Below are 19,703 nucleotides of genomic sequence, written 5' to 3' on the forward strand. Positions count from 1 at the left end.
GTAGTCACTATTTGACTAGGTTAGCACAGTGATGAAAGCTGTTTTTCCAGGTGGTTTTAGGGTTGTCATGTCTTTACTAGGTTGGCAGGGTGATTACAGCCCATTTCTCACTATCTTCCAGATTTTGAAAGTGTTAAAACAAGATTAACAAAATAACAGCTCTGATGTCAACTCCCCCCCCCCTCCCCCAGACAGTAATGAAAAAAAAAGCTAAACATTACATGAAACAGCTTATTGAATGTGTAAGAAAACAGATTATTTTATGCTTTAATTGTATATTAAATTTCAGTACATTAACAATCTACACATCACTGAGTCTGCATACATGAAAATGAAAGGTTATTGTAGAAAACTAACAATGACAACACTGCATTTGACAACAAAAATTTGTAGTCCAGGTTAAAAGGGTGTGTTAATATGCCAATACTAATTCAAGTCTTGAAAAAAAATATCTCAGCTGATTACTTTCTTGGAAGCCAAAGCACTGATCACAATTATTTTATACACAATTTATACTTAATCAAATACCAAAGTTATTCCCAAAGTTCTTCTCATAATATAGATCTACATGATAATTAATGAACACCTGAAGAATTATTTTAATCCATATCACAGACTAACCTGTTTTCTCAATGAATCAACAGCATAGTAATATATAGTAAATTTAATCTCAGAAGTAGGGGTCGGCGTGGTCGAGTCGGTAAAACTCATGGTTGCTAAACCGAAAAGTCTCAAGTTCGAACCCTCGGGCAGATGAGGCTCATTAGCTGGGGACAGCCACTCTTCTAGGAGAGACAACTCCAAAATTAAACACCTGCTGCCTTGTAGTTTGTTCTTGGTTGGACAAAGGCTATGGAAGCAAATCCAAAAAGAAAAGCAGGCTGAAATCGGAGTCAATGGCGCATAACCAGTTGACACGTAACGCTTAATTGTGTTGAAGGCGTGTTCGAGTCGGCAAAAAGCTCATGGTTGATAAATTCAAACAAAGTCGAGTTCAAACCCACTGGCAGATAAATCTCGACCCCCCTTCAACACTAATAATTAAGAAGGAAGATGAAGAAGAATCTCAGAAGTTTGTAACTAAACAATGTAGATGACAGAAAAAACAACAGCTTAATACTGTCCTTATTACAACTAGGGTGAATTTGATACAAATTCTAAATATAAATAGATAATAAGATCACAAGAAGAACATGATTATATACAGTCTTTACACAATTGTAAACTTAACACAAATTACAAAAAAATAAAATGTTTGACAGCACAGAAGAAAAATGATTTGTACACCCAGCGTCATCTGTAAGGCACATTTACTAACAGCAGCTAATATTTACACCAAGCTTAAAGCAAATAAAACGGCATGGCTGAATCAGGTTCAACTGCTAACCTGAAAGTCTTTAGTTTGGATATCTGACTCATGTTAGGGATAGTAAAGGCAAATACAATGAATTTTTACTAAAATAAATATTGAGTGGTCTCCCTTCTATAAGAGAGCTCTAACCAAGCTACATTGTTTTTATTGTAGAGCAGGTAATTGTTTGCAGTGATGGATGGGGTGGGTAAAAAAAAAAAGATCATATAGCTACAGTTAGCTCCTGAGTGCTTGACTTAACAAATACAGCATTTTTAAAAAGCTCCAGAAAATTTTTAAATAATGAGTTGGTGGTGCTTAGTTATACAAAGTAAGCCATTAGCATTACAATCAAAAGGATGTATTAGTTTATTTGATGTTAAAAAAAGATTTTTTATTTAATTTTTATAGCTGTTAACATTAAACATTACAAGTAGCTAATGTGTGTAAAAAGTAACTTTTACAAAAACAAAAAAAATTGGAGAAAATAAAGTATTTACATTTCTCATGAAAGACACATTTTCAAAAGCTTCAATCTTTTTTTTTTGCCCAGTCCAGTTATGGAAACAAGTTCACTTTCAACACCCATTGGGTTCAGCATCATCATCCTCAAACTCACCTCCATCTCTCATCTGCATATACGCACATATCATATTAAAATCCAATTTCTTTTTATCTGAAAGAGAAACTGCTGAACTAGTGGACATTCCTGCATTGGATTCTGTGGCATTCTGCATGTGAGATGTGTCATAGTCACTTGGAAAATGACCACAAGTAACATTTAGAAGGTTATCCTGTAGAGAGGTGGGACTGCACTGACCCTCAGTGGATACTTGCTTGGTGTACTGACTGCTGGAACTGGAATATAAAGTGGGTAGCTTGTCAAACTCCTGTAACACAGCCAACTTGGCAGGGTCGCAAGGATATGTGGTCTCGCTAATGTCCTGGGGATATTCTGTGTTCGCATCCACTCCCAGCGCAGCAAGTTTTTTGGGATCCGAGGGCAGGTTGATAAACATCATGTGATCACCGGCAGGAGGGATGTTTTCACGATTGACCTGTGACCCTAAAACCCCAGACAACCTTGAGATGGGTTTTCTCTCAGGCTGGTTGTCGTAGGCAACCTGCAGCATCAAAGGCACAGGGAGATCTTTTTTCTCTTGGCTTTCAGAATGGCGGGAACTGCTGACGCCATCAAAGGTGTTGGAGAACTGGGAGTAGTGCTCTAGTTTCTCAGACTGAAGTTGTTGAGGGGTTTGCTTTGTTGGGGCGTAGGAAGAGGGTGAGCTGGATAAGTGTCTGGATACGGATGTGAAACGGGAGGATTGTTGCACAGAGCTGGACGTGGACATACATGACTGATCTAAATTGTGGGGAGAAAAAAACACCTGATTGAATGTTAAATGAAAATAGCTATTACTATTAGGTTGTATGGTAAAAAAAAAAGAAATTTAAATTTGTTTTTATGCATGCATTAAGAAATTGTTTTAATGCTCAAAACAAATTTAGAAATTCTATTATGGCATGTTGTAGTAACAGCAAGGCTTAAAATTATTAGATTTAAAATAAAATATTCGCTAAAATGTTTTTATCATACTTTGCAAACAAAATGTCTAACATGTCATAATCAATTTTAAAAATTCATTTTTTTTTAAAAAGTTTACCTGGATCTGCTAGTGAGAAATTGGTACAAATATCTTTCATGGCATTAAGCAACTGTAAGTGAATAAAAAAAAAACAAGTATTACTTTATTTGTAACAACATGAGTAGGGAGGAAATAAGCAATGTGCTTGGATGTAGTACTCACCCTAATGCTGTCTGGTCTTAGCTTTTTCATATTGCTAATGCATTTCCTTGCCTGCTCCAATACTTTCACAAAAGAATACTCATCAAGATGGAATATGTTTTTGTCTTTAAACTCAGAGACCCATTCAGAAGGATGCTTTTGTGCTATGTATTGATTGAAATAGTCTGTCTAAAATAAGGAAATTATGAAAATAAACTCAAAATCCTCAACAGATATTTAACTGCATGTCTTAATGAGTGCATATTTTAATTAGAATATAAGTTGACCAGAGGAAAATCCAAATTTATTGACAAAAAAAACTTACAAGAAAATGATACTCTGTTCTGTTGCTGTCTAGGGGCTTCAAACCACTACACACCTCCAGAAATACCTGTCCAAAACAAAACTGATTTCAACTATATATAATATTAAAAGCTTAAGATAAACTAGAGTCAACTTGATTGTTAATTGTTCCATAAAACTATTGCTAGAAAGTAAGGGATCTTGCAGGATATCACACATATTGGGGGAACGGGTGTGGATGATGATGAAAAGAATAAAGATTTTAATGACAATCTGATACATAGGAAGTGGGGTAAGCAATAAAACATAAAAATTTGAATGATAAAAACATAGAATTTGGTTTGTTTGTTTTGACAGTGAGAATTTTCACCATCATTATAGGGCTCTGGCTTTTTCCAACACCTAATAAGATGAAATAAAATCAGCTACAACTGACAGACATTCTCAATGGATGATGGGCTAATTATCCATGGTTTCTTTTATCAAAGCTATAGAAACAGCTTACCACACCCAGAGCAAAAATATCAGACTTGATTGACAATGTCTGCATCCCTGGTGCACTGAGCAGCTCAGGGGCTTGGTAGGCTTTGGTTGTGAAGAGTTTGCTGGAGGTGTCTGCCATGGTGAAGTGGGTGAAGCCCATGCTGCCCGTGGTGGAGCTGGTCCCCGTGGCGTACTTGGCCTGACCCAGGTCTGCTATTTTGGCTTCTAAATATTGGTCTAACAGTATATTGGCACTGAAAAAAACAACAACAGAAACTTCAGCTAACTCTTGCATTTGAATACTTCATTTGGCAATGTATAAGTTACTTACTTATAGACTTCTAAAATAAAAGCAGTTAATACAGTACATATACTGCAATAATAAAATAATACTATTTTAAGTAAAAAAAAAACAACCCACTAGCAACAAGAGAAGATAAGCCTTGAATGACCTACCTCTTGATATCACCATGAATCAGGGGTTTGTCTCCCATGGTATGAAGGAAGTTGATGCCCTTACAACAGCCATGAAGGATGTTCAGCCTCCTCTCCCAGCACAATGGGCCAGTTCCACCCTTTAATCAAGTCAGTACAAGGATCACACTCAAATTGTTTACATTAAAAAAAATTATCTTAAACCAGACTATGAACAGATATGGTGTATAAATGTTTTAAAAAAAAAATTTAAGTTAGGAAAATACAATTGAAACAGCTGGTGGAGTGATGAGATAAACTGATCCTTACTTTCTGTGAGAGCCTGTCTTCTAGTGAACCATTGCTTAAAAACTGGTAAACCAGGCAGAGTTGTGGCCCATCTAGAGCATAGCCATACAGTGTCAGGATGTTTTCATGCTGGTACCTGGGGAACCAATGGGTATACACAGTGATAACATAGCTATGTCACACAATGATGAAACAATTAGTTATTGTATAGGTGATAGTGGAGAATAGTATGCCTTGGAGGGGGGGGGGGAGAAAGAGGAGGGGAAGTGTTGTTTTTTTTTAACTCTATCACTAGGAATATGTGAACACAGAAGTCTGTTTCTTACTTCAACAAAGTGGTTAGCTCTGTCCTGATCTGATTGAGCTTGTCCGTTGTTTCACTTGCTGCCTGCTGTGAAAAAAAAAGGAAGACATTAGTAATGGCAAGTCAAGATTTCAAGTTTTATTGCAGTGTTTGTAAACCTTTAGTAGGGGACTCAGTGGTACAAGCTTACAGCAGTGGTACAAGCATACAACACAAGAGGTGAGACTTGGTACAAGCATACAACACAAGAGGTGAGACTTGGTACAAGCATACAACACAAGAGGTGAGACTTGGTACAAGCATACAAGAGGTGAGACTTGGTACAAGCATATAACACAAGAGGTGAGACTTGGTACAAGCATACAACACAAGAGGTGAGACTTGGTACAAGAATACAACACAAGAGGTGAAACTTGGTACAAGCATACAAGAGGTGAGACTTGGTACAAGCATACAACACAAGAGGTGAGACTTGGTACAAGCATACAACACAAGAGGTGAGACTTGGTACAAGCATACAACACAAGAGGTGAGACTTGGTACAAGCATACAACACAAGAGGTGAGACTTGGTACAAGCATATAACACAAGAGGTGAGACTTGGTACAAGCATACAACACAAGAGATGAGACTTGGTACAAGCATACAACACAAGAGGTGAGACTTGGTACAAGCATACAACACAAGAGATGAGACTTGGTACAAGCATACAACACAAGAGGTGAGACTTGGTACAAGCATACAAGAGATGAGACTTACTGCCTTGAGCAGCTTGATGGCACAGTCCATGTGTCTCAGGCTGCCCTTGTACACCCGGCCAAAGTTGCCCTCCCCCAACAGGTTGTTCTGGTTAAAGTTGGCTGTGGCAATCAGCATGTCCTGGTAGCTGAAGACTGTCTTGACCGCCATGGCTAGATCTTCCTCTCTCCTCATGTTGTTTATCTGGGGGGAGCCACTGCTTTTTTGGGGACTTGCTTTAGGGACATTGTCATTGTAAACACTGTGAGGGACTCTGTTGTGTACAGCTATGTCGTTTAGCCTGGTGGGCAGCTTGGAGGCAGGTGCGGCTAGCTCGGCCTGCTGAAGGGAGGTGTGCAGCATTTGTTTCAAAGTATCTGCTCCTGTGGTGGGTGAAGTCAAGCTGCTGGCTAGAGAGGGCATGAGAAACTGGTTAATAAATAAACAGATGGGAAATAAGCTAGTTAACAAACAAAAAGATGGGAAGATGGACTAGTTAACAAACAGATGGGAAGATGGACTAGTTAATAAACAAACAGATGGGAAGATGGACTAGTTAATAAACAAACAGATGGGAAGATAAGCTAGTTAATAAACAAACAGATGGGAAGATAAGCTAGTTAATAAACAAACAGATGGGAAGATGGACTAGTTAATAAACAAATAGATGGGAAGATGGACTAGTTAAAAAACAAACAGATGGGAAGATGGACTAGTTAATAAACAAACAGATTTGATGAGAGGATACGCTAGTTAAAAAACAAACACATCTGCTGGCAAGAGAAACTAGTTAACAAACAGATTTGATATTAAAAGACTTTAAAGAAAAACCAATGGTACTTGAAAAAAAACTAAGTTTACTTTCTGTAATAAAATGATTTGCACTACAAGTTTTGATGAAGATGTCTAACAATGTTGAGTAATTACCTGTTGAGTGATTGGAAGAAGGCAGAGACCTGGAGCCAGAACACTGATCAGATGATTCCGTTGGCTGAAGTCTCCCAGGCAGGGAGGTTAGGGAGCCATTGAAAGCTTGGGGACTGTTGTGGGATGCACAACTCTGACTAGCCTAAAACAACAAGAAACATTCAGTACACGAAATAAATTTTTTAATCAACAATCACATTTTTTTAATGGTAAGAAAGAACTAATCTAAAATATAGAGTATGAAAAAATTCCACATTTTCTATACTGTTTATAGATAAGTAAGTACTGAATATTTTTTTTATAGAAAAGTAGCTAAAGAATGTGGTTTCAAACTTATCAGACGTATGCCTAGAAAGGTTATTACAGAATGTGGTTTCAAACATTTATAAGATGCAGGCCTAGAAAGGTAGTTACTGAATGTGGTTTTAATCATTTATCAGATGTAGGCCTAAAAAGGTAGCTAAAGAATTTGTTTTAAAACTTTTATCAGACATACCCTAGAAAGGTAGTTACAGAATGTGGTTTTAAACTTGTGTTAGATGCAGGCCTAGAAAGGTAATTACAGAATGTGGCTTTAAATATTTATCAGACATACCCTAAAAAGGTAATTACAGAATGTGGCTTTAAATATTTATCAGACATACCCTAAAAAGGTAATTACAGAATGTGGCTTTAAATATTTATCAGACATACCCTAAAAAGGTAGTTACAGAATGTGGTTTTAAACTTGTGTTAGATGCAGGCCTAGAAAGGTAATTACAGAATGTGGTTTTAAACTTATCAGATTTAGGCCTACCTGAGAGGTGGGCCCTAGTCCTGGACTGAGAGTTCCAGGTATAACCTTGTCGTCATAATTCTTGGCTGCCTTGGCCTGGCTTTGGTTTATAAGAGAAGGTTGGTTGAAGTTCACCTCAGTGCCTGAACAGCTGAAGCCACTCTCTGGAGGTGACTTGTTGCCTGCTGCAGACAACACATTTTAGCATCACTTTTTGTCTCGTAATTATATCAACATTAGCTAGATCTAATAGTTATCAAAATTAGTCAGTTGGTCTTTTAATTTAAAAAAAAAATGCAGTTATATATGAAACGTTACATGTAATTTAACAAAAAATCCAAATGCTATTCTTCTATACATGGAGGTAAACCAGACCATGAAAGAAAAAGATTTTTTTTGGACAAGACAAAATATATTTTATACAGGTCTAATGTAAGCCAATGAAACACTCTTACATCATTACTGTATTAATCAACAGCTTAATATAGCTAATATCTTAAATGACGGTTTCATGTATTTCAATTACAATTTTTCTTTAATAATGTTTATTTTTAAATTTCACAATTTATACACAAAAGGGAGAGAGAAAAAAATACTTTTCACCAGTAAAAACATTTAAAGAGTAATGATATATTGGCACTCGTGTTTTCTATGGAATGATGATGGACGTGGTGTTTATGTTTCTAAAAATGTATGTCTTCAACAGTCTAGAGCCTGATTGTAATGTTAACGTTTTATTTCAAGTGATGGGCAATCACTGAGATCGATCTGAATAGTTTAAATTAGATAGGACCTACTTTTTCAATTAATAGAGTTTTGGAAATATCATTTGCTAAAAACTCAGAGCAAAAATAAAATAAAATAGAATCATTTTGATAATGACCACATCATTAATTATGCACTTAGAATAGCTTTATACTGCTATTAAAAATTGCCAGTATGGTATCCCCCCCCCCCCCTATAAGACACACGTGGAATGGTAACTGTGAGTTCACAGACGTTTAGAAATCAGCAAGCCTGTTAGGCTACTATTAGTAAATGATTAGCCTCTAGCATAGATCATAGCAGCACATAGTGGGAACATTTACTATTTAAGTTGCCGAGACGTCACTTTTATTCCCCCCCCCCCTCAAGCAAGCAGTATCAAACACGTTCATGGGGTCACGGTGAGTTCACACAAGCGACCGTTGCTCCAGGAGGGGGTTCTCTAAGGATCATCCATAAATGTCGTCACACTCGTAGGGCGGAGGGAGGGTCCGTAATTTTGTGACGATGTGTGATGAGGGGGAGGGGGGGGGGGGGGGGTTCAGATGTTGCGACGTCACACTTTTGCATTATAAAAAAAGCAATGTTAGAAAACGAATTTTGGACGTTATTTCGCGTTTTAGATAACTGTTTTATAAATTGTAATAGTTTAGACAAGATTTTAGAAAAATATAGATGTTTAAAAAAATTCAACTGCAATTTTGAGGGGGGGGGGGTTGTAAATTGAGGTGTGACGTCATTTTAGGGGGGGGGGGGGGTCTGGCTTTTTGTGACGACGTGTGCTCGTCAAAAAAGCGTGACGTCATTTATGGATGACCCCCTAGTCCTAATAATCACCTTTTATAATGCTTTCAAAATAAAGGTTCCGAAATAAACAGAATGACAGAAGGGGTAGCATATACTAGCAGTTAAACGGAAGGTGAGTAAAAAATACAAATAAATAAATTGTACCTAGACTAACACGCATGCGTGATTGGCGATAAAGAAACCAGATGTTGGAGATGTAGATTTCCTTCAAAGAAGGGCGACATTTTAGACTACCTTTTTGTGAATTTTTTTTTTTTTTTTTTTTTTTGTGTGATGAAAATATGCTACTGAAAAAAATATCGGAAAAAAGGAAAAATCCCACTGATAATTGAAATTCTGAAGGAAAAAAAAATGAAACCTGCCGACATTCGGAAATGCTGCATCCACTTCTCTAAAATACGTTTTTTCTAATCACATAATCAAGACACTGAAAATCTATTAAAAAAAAAAAGTAAATTTGCACAAAACTAAATAGAATTGGCAAAAAAAAGTAAACAATTTTAATAGACTTAATAAAAAAAAAAAAAAAAACTTACTAGAAAATTTTAGCTGACTTAATTGACTTGGTAAGGAACTCATTGATGAAGGCTTAGAAAAACTAGATGCTTTTGCTTCTTGATCACTTCCTTTCACTGTGAAAACAAAAATTTAAATTTTTACGACTCACAACAAATATATAGTCACATCAGCCACTGCAGTGCCTTTACACGTGCAGGTGTAGACATAAGTGTATCATAACCTTTCTATACATCTACAGCTAGCTAAAAAATTACGACTTTAATTTTTCTAGCCCTGTGCAGCTAGCTAAACAATCATGGTTTAAATTTTTCTTTCCATCAGCAGTTAACCAAAATATGACTTTAATTTTTCTTTCCATCGGCAGTTAACTAAAATATGACTTTAATTTTTCTTTCCATCGGCAGTTAACCAAAATACGAAATTTTTCTAGCCATCAACAGCTAATTAAAAATATGACTTTAATTTTTCTTTCCATCGGCAGTTAACCACAATAATCCAATATGACTTTAATTTTTCTTTCCATCGGCAGTTAACCAAAATACGAAATTTTTCTAGCCATCAATAGCTAATTAAAAATATGACTTTAATTTTTCTTTCCATCGGCAGTAAACTAAAATATGACTAATTTTTCTAGCCATCAACAGCTAATTAAAAATATGACTTTTTCTTTCCATCGGCAGTTAACCACAATAATCCAATATGACTTTAATTTTTGTAGCCATCTGCAGGCAGCTAAAAATATAACTTCAATTTTTCTAACAACCAGTAGCTAACTAAAAATACCAATGTACATAGAAACACACGAATTTCCGAAAAAAACAGCTGACACATTAATTCAGCTCTGTGAGGCTAGATTGAATAGAGGCGGCAGCCAACTTGTATTCCATGTTTATATAACCAGTCCTACAGCCCTCCAAAGGCAACCAGCCGTGGAGTGTTTATAAAGAGATCCGGCACTTCCTTCTACAGCTTAACAAAGAGAGCGTCAATACCAACTTCCTTGTGTGGCTAACCTGAGCCACTCAAACTACTTCCTTGTGCTGGAATAATTGAGAGACCAGCCGCGTAGAATCTGATTTTAAACCATACAGTTGCAAGAACCGAATTTGTTATTTATGGTATTATTGGCAGGCTCTCCATAATTCGAAAGTAAATTATATTATTAAGGTAATTTTTTTTTCAATTACTATCCCTATACAATTATGAAAACTTGCATAAAAAATGACTATTAACAGAATGATGTTTCTTAAAGAGTAATTTATTTAGATGCACTTATAAAGTAATTTAAAAAAAAAAAACTTTTAGAAAGAATGCCCCTCTCCGTCACTTATCATTTTAAAGCACTAATAGTAACTAATTACCACGGAGGTCATCAACAACTGACATTACACTTTTTACCCTCTCCTTTCCCCTAAAAAAATTATTTCAATTCTTCTTTAACTTGCGATTCGCTTTTAAAAATATTAATTGGGTTGTTTCCCATTACTAGGGGATGCTAACGAAATTTTAAAGCTGTTATTAACTATTAGGTAACAAGACCGGTTAAGCTAAAGTTTAAATTTTCAATACATCAGATGGTAGGCCCAGTAATCAATGATGTAGCTACATTTTAAAAAAATAACACACACACACAAAACAACTAAATACGAAAGTCTGATGTCCCACTTTCTGACCCCCCCCCCCCTCCCATCACCCTCGTCATGAAACAACGTCATCAAAGTCCTAACCCACCCCGCCCCAGAAGAAAAAAAAACAACAACCCATATTTATAATGAATTTTTTTTTCTAGCCTGGCAAAATTCACCTAAAATTCTATCTCTATCATCAGTGTACAATTAATCTAAAAATAAATGTCATCATTAGTTTTCTGATGAGCAGCCGTGACGTTTGCTGCTTCCTGATTCCTACAGGAACCAGACACCCGGGTTGTCAGTCCTTCAGTACAAGACAACCCGCCTGCCAGTCATCCGCTACCAAGCTGTCTTTCCATAAGCTGACAATACTGACATTCTCATTGGCTGAATCTCGTCCCGTTTTCATTGGTTAATTTTCAGCGTAAAAACGTATTTAAACACATCATGGTATAACACAAAAAGAAAACATTTAACCAGCCGTAACTACATGCAGACATTTAACCAGCCGTAACTACATGCAGACATTTAACCAGGCGTAACTACATGCAGACATTTAACCACGCGTAACTACATGCAGACATTTAACCAGCCGTAACTACATGCAGACATTTAACCAGCCGTAACTACATGCAGACATTTAACCAGCCGTAGCTACATGCGGACATTTAACCAGCCGTAACTACATGCAGACATTTAACCAGCCGTAACTACATGCAGACATTTAACCACGCGTAACTACATGCAGACATTTAACCAGCCGTAACTACATGCAGACATTTAACCAGCCGTAACTATATGCAGACATTTAACCAGTAGTAACTACATGCAGACATTTAACCAGCCGTAGCTACATGCGGACATTTAACCAGCCGTAACTACATGCCGTAACTACATGCAGACATTTAACCACGCGTAACTACATGCGGACGTGTCACCAGGCTTAATACTTTGCGGACATTTAACCAGCCGAGAATACAAGCGGACATTTATTCGCCTGATAATCAATATCTTAAATATCTAGACATTATTGAGATGAGCATTTAACACGGGCCTGTAATAACAGTTTTTGCGGATTGTAAAATTATAACCGTGACCCGATGTTTTAAAAATAATTACTTCAATTTTTTTATTTTCCCATTAAGAACGGTTCTAATTCCCGACTAAAATGTCTAATACAGGCAGAGATGCAACGACACATTCTAAAACAGACAGGATGACAGCCAACACAATTTAAAAATACAAACAGCGATGATTACAAACAAGATTTCTAACTGAAAACATCCGGGTTTTTCCTTCTGGTTTAATTATGATGAGATGGGTTTTTTTTAGTGCTGTTTGTTTACACTTTTTTGTTTCATTCCACGTATCCTGTTCTACTTTTTAACCAACTACACACTTGCCACATGAACTTGTCATCGATGTGTCAATTATTTAAAAATTGTTTATTCGCCCGCCACGTAACTTGTGGACAATCCAATGCTTATTATAGATTCCAAATTTTCAATTAGAAAACTACCAAGGAATAAAACATTTTTTACCTCATAATATAAACTCCCCCCCCCCCAATCTCAGTCACTAAATTATTATGTAGCCTACACTGTGAAACTACATGACATATGTTAGGACCCGAAATTCGAAAGTCTACAACTACGAATTTCTTGCTAGCCAGTTGAAATTTTAAAAGTGTAATTCATTTCGACCAGCGCATGTATGGCGGTGTTGAAATCAGGCGACGTCTTCCTCACAGCGCAACCAAATCTTCAACACATTGAGTGACACACGCCGTTCTAATACTTAATCATAGTACCGCCCTCCAAGTCTTCAACCTTTCGATATGTTACAGTTACATGCCCCATGGATTTAATGCCACTGTCGCTCATGTAAAAAGGAAATAGATTATTCCTTGATAACGCCGTTTTATCGAGCCGTCAGATACCCAGACAACTCCAGCTGTGACTAGATCTAGATAGAAAACAAACCAGGAAGCTCCATCTTTTTGTTTAACCATATAAGGCGTGTGTCTTACAGACTGCTGCCTTGAAAGTATTGAAGGCTCGGGCAGATGAGGCTCAATAGCAGCCCATCTAGGCTAGAAATCTAAAAAAAATCAAACAACTGCTTCCTTGCAATTTGTTCTTGGATGGACAAATGCTATAAAAACAAATCCAGACAGAATAGCCTATACGGCGTATAACATGTTGACACGCAATACCTAATTGTGGTGGATGAAATCCCCTCCAACATTACAATAAAGAAGGAAAAAGAAGAAAGTGTCGAGCTAGGTTAGAGGTCGTGCTTGTAGGATATCACAATGACCAAACTCTAATGGGTACCTGACTCGGGGAAAGTAAAGATGGCTGGACAAGGTGTTGTAAACTATACCATCAGATACCAAGCTTAAAGAAACAAAGGGACTTTACTTCATCTGTACTTGTCTAAAGTGTAGTTTATTTCGTTTTTACCAACGACTTTGCTAATTAAAATAGTATCCTAACGATTTAGATAGTTCGTCCTAGAGATATACCCACGTATGCCTGCATGTCTAACTTAAATGTCTTTATTTTTCCTGTGAGATCTTTATGCTGCTGCTACTTACTGAACTTTCTACTTGAAACATTCCCAGCAATAAATATCACGACACTGTCAATACACTCCAGTCCCCCGTCTCAACACATCAATACACCCAGTCACACCAAGACAGACGGCCAGGGAATAAAACATCTATCTATAGCCTAACCTGCAGTGCACTAAGGTCTCTGAGCCATCAACCTATTCGAGTGGATCTAAACCATACAAAGCGCACGTAATCAGAGTTTCTTTCATCTCTTCGGGGGGGGGGGGGGGTGTCCCGTAGTACGTCTACACCCCCCCCCCCCCGAGCGAAACAGATAAAAAAAAATATTTTATACAGAAAACATACTTTGAACGGTATTTGTCGTTTCCCCTCCCACCGAAAGATTCAAGCGCCCCTCTCTGCAATGGGTGAAAAAATACCTAAAACACTGCACGTAAACATAATAAACCGATACTTCCTGCTTCCCCCCCCCCCACCCCACCTTTGCGCCTACTGACATGAACCCGCAAGTGCTCTAACGTCAACAAAAAATTACTCGCTGGAAAATATCCCAGCCTTAATTATGTGCACGTGAAATAAATGCTTTAAAAAAACAAAGGACTGATTAACTTACGCGGAATCAATGTTTCTCTCTTCTGTTTTTGATGTAATACAATATACATCAGACCGTTTTAAAAATCAAAACGGGAGTAATTACACGAATGGCAGTCGTCGGCTATTTATTTGCTACAGATTATTGATTACATCCTGGTTTCGCTGAACCTCCCCTCCTCCCCCCTACACCTAATGAAAAAAAAAAACCAAAACAAAAACCACACTAGTGGAATAGCTTTTTTTGTTTAACGTGTTTAAAAAACTGAGTAGCACAGATACATACAGGTGTCACCATAGTGGGGGAGGGAAGGGGGGGGGGGATCCAATTTAGGTAGTGCTGGGAGGGTTATTATATCTAGGGAAATCACAACTAGGTAGTGCTGTGAAGGGAAATCACAACTAGGTAGTGCTGGGAAGGGAAATCACAACTAGGTAGTGCTGGGAAGGGAAATCACAACTAGGTAGTGTTGGGGTGGTCATATCTAGGTAGCAATAGAAGCGAGGAACACCTAGGTAGTGCTGGGAGATCACGTATGTATTTAGTGCTGAGAAGGGGGATCAGGTAGGTAGTGTTGGAAGGGGAGATCATATCTAGGTAGTGTTGAGGGGGGGGGGGGGGAGAAGAACACCATAACTAGGTAGTGCTGTGAAGGGGAATCAGTTAGGTAGTGTTGGAATGGGAGATCATATCTAGGTCATGCTGAGAGGGGGGGGGGGAGAATAACATATCTAGGTAGAGCTGAGGGGGGGAATACTATATTTAGGTAGTGCTAAGGGGGGGGGGAATACTATATTTAGGTAGTGGGTAGTGCTGAGAGGATGGGACGAAGTGGTTTAGCAGTAGAGAGCTGGACTGCTAGCCTGTAAGTCTCGAGTTCGAATCAGGGTTCAAGTCAGTAGACCGTCCCTGAGTCCACCCAACTCTGATGGGTACCTAACTCACGTTAGGGAAAGTAAAGGCGGCTGAGCATAGTGCTGATCACACTATCTCTTCAAATGCTGAGGTCACAGAAACAAGTGAACTCTACTTCACTTGCCCTATAGACCATCATGTTTGAAAAGGGAACTTTACTTTTAGTGCTGAGAGGATAAATTCACAAGGATGGGGGGAAGGGGAGAGTGTAAACAAGTTACAAGTAGTTTATGCTATCCCCACCACCAAATACAGTCTAAAGCAGTAAACTAGCATAACATCTTAAACAAGAAAATTTAAGAAACCATAGAGCTATATTGACTCATTAATTAAAATACTGCCTTTTACAGTAATTGGCATAACATGTTCTAGTTATTACCAGTAACTGACCTATTTATAGACTTTACTAAACATGTACAAGGGTTAACTCAACTGTGGGTGTGTGGTGAAAATGTAAGGGGGGGGGGGGTTCTCAAATTTTGATGAACATTGTTTCTCTTGCTGACTCTACTACTGCATATACATAATTATGAGCAGGTTGTAGAAACATGACATATACACCTAAGACTATCAGTAAATACAATTGTCATAAAAGCTTAATTGAACATGTGTATGTTGTGCTCATATACACTGACTTATCAAGAACTGGAGATGCTAATGAACTTGAGCATTTTCTTGAATCACTATTTTCTAAATCACTATTTAAATTTAAAGACAATTTAAAGGTTTTTATGGAAACAATGATTTATAAATAATTGAGTACAGTTTGCAATTTTCCTCATTTACATTTACTTTTAGTTTTTTTTTAAATTTATTGAGAACGGTACTTGATTGATGCTGATATCGGAATACCTAAGTGTCCAATTTAAACTTAGCTTTTACTACTATACTGATAAAATGAAAATTCCCGTATACATAAAATGACAAAAAATACTTACCATACTCCTCCAAGATTTGCATTTCTCTACGTCTTCCAGCCTTTTGCAGTTTTTCATACAAGGTTCTGACTTTGTAGCCTGCACAACCCAGCTCCCACAGGAGGCAGCGGGTTGGACTCCCACTTTCTTGGAATTGCTTCAGGGATAGTAGCTGCATACGTTCAAATGTGTACTCTGCCTCTGAAGCTGTGTAAATGAAAATTATTTCCCGCTTTAAAACATTGCTAAAATTATACAGGAAAAGTAAATTGACCTAACAAATAAGAAGTGTGGGCTTCAAGTGAAATCTCATCTCTTAAAAAACTTTTCATACTTCTTTTTTGTTCTTAATTGCAATAAATTGGAGATTTCCTTAATTTTAAAAATTTTGGTGAGTAAACAAACGCACATTTATTAAAGCATATTTTTATACATCTTTTGCCATGCTCTTTTCTTCAGTCACTTTTCAGTAAATTGTTGAGTGACTTCTTGCCCCAAAGAAATATGAGGCAATTTTATATACCAGGTTATAACAATAGTCTTTTTTATTTCTATTTGCTGATGGCCACAATCTGTTAGGTTGTGAGTGTTTTTTAACAGAGATCTTGGGCAATTATATTTGTACCCAGCAGCATCACTAGGTGTTATCTGGTACGGTAACTCATAATACCACAATAATGAAATTTTAAAAAGGTATTATATTACTAAGTTAACTAAATAGAAATATTACTTGTCAATGTGTTTCAATGTCAATGCTAAGTCTATCCACTCATTTTCTACTTTCTGACTCAGGCCTTCACTGATATTACAATACTAATAACCTAACACTAATATTTTTTTTTTTGGCCTAAGCTTAAGGCAAGTTCTGCTAAACACACCTATATACTACTAGATCTAGTCTATACACTAGTTCAAGTCAGTAGACCGTCCCTGAGTCCACCCAACTCTGATGGGTACCTAACTCACAGTTAGGGAAATCAAAGGCTTTATGGATAATGTCCATAATAATGATAATATTAATAGACTAGGTCACTAGACTGACTCATCTGAAAATAGTAAATAGGTGGGTATGTAGTAGGCAACTAAAATAGTATTGTATTGTTATTTCATCTAGTTAGAGGGTTAGGCAATAGGCTAAAATAAATTTGGTTGGACTAGGGTTGGATACCATTAGCAGTAAGTAGTAAGTAGTAAGGCGTTAACTTAAGCCTTAAATTCAATAAATATTAAATTGGCTTAACCCTCTTGAGACGCCCGGGCCGATCTATCGGCCGCCGGTTTTATAGCCAAAAAGACGACCGGCCGATCTATCGGCCGAGTCTCAGCCGTGATAGTAGAAGCCACACGATTGGCTTTCTAGTATCGTATCAGCCAATCAGATTGCTTCTAACTGTTATAGTACATATCTAGCACTTCAATGGCGACTTCCATTGAAAGTTTGCCTCATTTTTTTGTTTTTTATCGATTTTTTTTAGTGCCGCGAGTCCTATCGTAAATTTTTTTATGTCCAACAGTCCAGTCATCAAAATATACTTAGAAATTCTAATGTAGAAATAATAATCAGTAAATTAGTTCAGATTATTGAATAGATGTTTGTGTATTATTTAGATTAGCATTACAGAGAGAAAAAACGTATTTTTATACAAATTTACTGTAATTTAGTGCATTCAAATTTTTTTCGTGCATAAATTATGCAAATCAGAAAGCTCACATATATGTATGTTGAGATTTTTATTAGATTTATAAAAATCATATTAGCTCATTCAATTTCCTAATAAATAATATATATTTTTATGCATGTAAAATAATTAGTTTATTTTTTTCAAAATTTTTTTGTGATACAAGTGCAAAACTTGAAAGTAGGCTCCGTCTTCTTAGCACCGGCTCTCTAAAAAAGCTACGTCTTAAGAGGGTTAAATAGTATAAATAGTGGTACTGTTAGCATTGACATACAAAACATTCATTAATAGTATACCTCTTTCAAGGCTTTTAAAAGAATATTCTATTATTGTTCCATTATCGGACATTGGTGAATTCCACTCATACTTTTTGTAACTTTTCTCATGTTAGATGCGTTGGGCATACTGATAGTTACAGTAATTACATGATACAGCTGTGTGTCACAGTTTCACTTTCACCGCGTTCGCACTCAGCTGTTTATCGCGACGTGTGGAACAGGGCGTGTTGTGTAGGGGACCTGGCGGATTTAAGACTGATCTTGTATTTATAACTCACCTAACGTCTCCCAGCCTTTGTCTGTGTCCATTGACCTCATTAGGGACTGAGTGACCGCATAAGGAAGTTGACATAAATTTACGTTGGTTCTATCACAGTCTTCCATTTTCACAGATAGCACATCGTAACTGAGCAATAACAACAGGAAGTAAATTATAACTGGCTATAAAACTATCCAATAGCAATAGGCCTATACAGTAATGACTTTGGATGTCCGTGTTAGGAGTATTTTGATTGGCTACTTTTTATTACTTAAATAGGCTAACTAGGCTAGGTCCAGGTCAAGATAATAATATGTATTAAATGGGCCCTAAATGTTTTACCAAATTATTTTGCCGCCTAATACCGATTAAATAGGAATTGCATTAAAAGAATTATTCCTTGGGTGTATTAAGAAATCATTCAATGAGTCGTATAATCCATCTGTGAATTCACGATGTCAAGAAGGTTTAACCTCACACGACCCCTTGACTCGTAACTGGCCTCAAGGCTAAATGTTGCGTGTCGTGCCTTTAGTCAGGCACGCACCGCCCTTAACTTTAACCGATACTTTAATTAGTGTAAAACTCCAGTTAGAGAAGCGAGAACACTTCTTAACTTTAAAACTGAAATACTTTGAGAAATAAATTGACACATGGTGTTTTTAATTACCTTTTCTAGCTATTTTAAATTTAAAAAAAAAATTACTTAAGTTTAAAAACTTACCCTAACTTATCTTTGTCTTTTTGTTTCATTGATGACATCGAAGCGTACTCACGTCCGCTTAACTCACTTATACCACACGAATCGCCATCATCTGATGTGGTTTGTTTCACGTTTGTTTTGAAGTCGTTTTGCTTTTTTAGGAGCATGGTGTTGATTTTCGAGTTTTTTTTTTAAAATTGATAAAACAATCCAAACTCAATGGAATAACAATGTTGATATATTATTTCAGCTTACTTTTTAAAGTATTAAACATTTAACTTGTTGTCATTAAAAAATACATCTAAACATGAGAAAAGATGAGTAAAGTAAAAGCAATATAATAGGCCTCGTCTATATCACTGTTTTTAAACACATATATGATAAGCATTTAGACATACTATTTCGGAAATATTTTTTCTCCTTTATACACAGATTGTTATTGTTGTTGGCCTACACTTAGGTCTACATTTGAAGATGAAAACACTTTCTTGAATTCACAATATTTAAACAGAAAAAAATAAAAATAAAATTAAAACTTCAGTTTTTTAAAATCCAACTTTCGTATAGTCTAAGTAGCCAGCAGTTTATCGCTAATCACCGCTAACCAACTAGTGTTTTCACTTATCCGCTTTGCCTTTATACCGCGGAGTGCCGTGTGCCAGTGCGTCC

At 36.8% G+C, this 19,703-nt stretch overlaps 1 protein-coding gene across 2 annotated transcripts; it reads right to left on the reverse strand.

Annotated features, from left to right (window-relative positions):
- Window positions 1-251: 251 nt before the first annotated feature.
- LOC131952890 (uncharacterized) lies at window positions 252-19,320 on the reverse strand. Of its 2 annotated transcripts, none has more exons than XM_059315821.1 (15): window positions 19,056-19,320; window positions 18,351-18,478; window positions 16,137-16,322; window positions 9,500-9,595; window positions 7,413-7,573; window positions 6,617-6,758; window positions 5,711-6,099; window positions 4,974-5,038; window positions 4,669-4,783; window positions 4,381-4,499; window positions 3,947-4,178; window positions 3,464-3,529; window positions 3,160-3,327; window positions 3,016-3,067; window positions 252-2,714 (listed from the first exon to the last, which is right to left on the reverse strand). In XM_059315821.1, the coding sequence occupies exons 1-15, from the start codon at window positions 19,199-19,201 to the stop codon at window positions 1,930-1,932; spliced, it is 2,850 nt and encodes a 949-aa protein (XP_059171804.1). In that variant the 5' UTR covers window positions 19,202-19,320; the 3' UTR covers window positions 252-1,929. The 2 variants fall into 2 exon arrangements, with proteins under 2 accessions (XP_059171804.1, XP_059171803.1); XM_059315820.1 differs by having other exon boundaries at window positions 7,413-7,576.
- Between the last annotated feature and the right edge of the window lie 383 nt (window positions 19,321-19,703).

This window comes from Physella acuta, unplaced genomic scaffold, assembly GCF_028476545.2.
Source record: "Physella acuta isolate Inbredline_101_S28 unplaced genomic scaffold, ASM2847654v3 ptg000893l, whole genome shotgun sequence".
In the NCBI taxonomy this organism is placed as follows: Eukaryota; Metazoa; Mollusca; class Gastropoda; family Physidae; genus Physella; species Physella acuta.

Bases quoted from the DNA above. Each gene is read 5' to 3' on its own strand.
- LOC131952890 (XM_059315820.1), bottom strand. From the start codon at position 19,201: ATGCTCCTAAAAAAGCAAAACGACTTCAAAACAAACGTGAAACAAACC. The intron at 9,596-16,136 runs GTAAGTATTTTT...TTGTTTTCACAG, and splicing joins GCAAATCTTGGAGGAGTATG to TGAAAGGAAGTGATCAAGAA. The intron at 7,577-9,499 runs GTAAGTTTTTTT...TGTTGTCTGCAG, and splicing joins AAGTCAGCTAAAATTTTCTA to CAGGCAACAAGTCACCTCCA.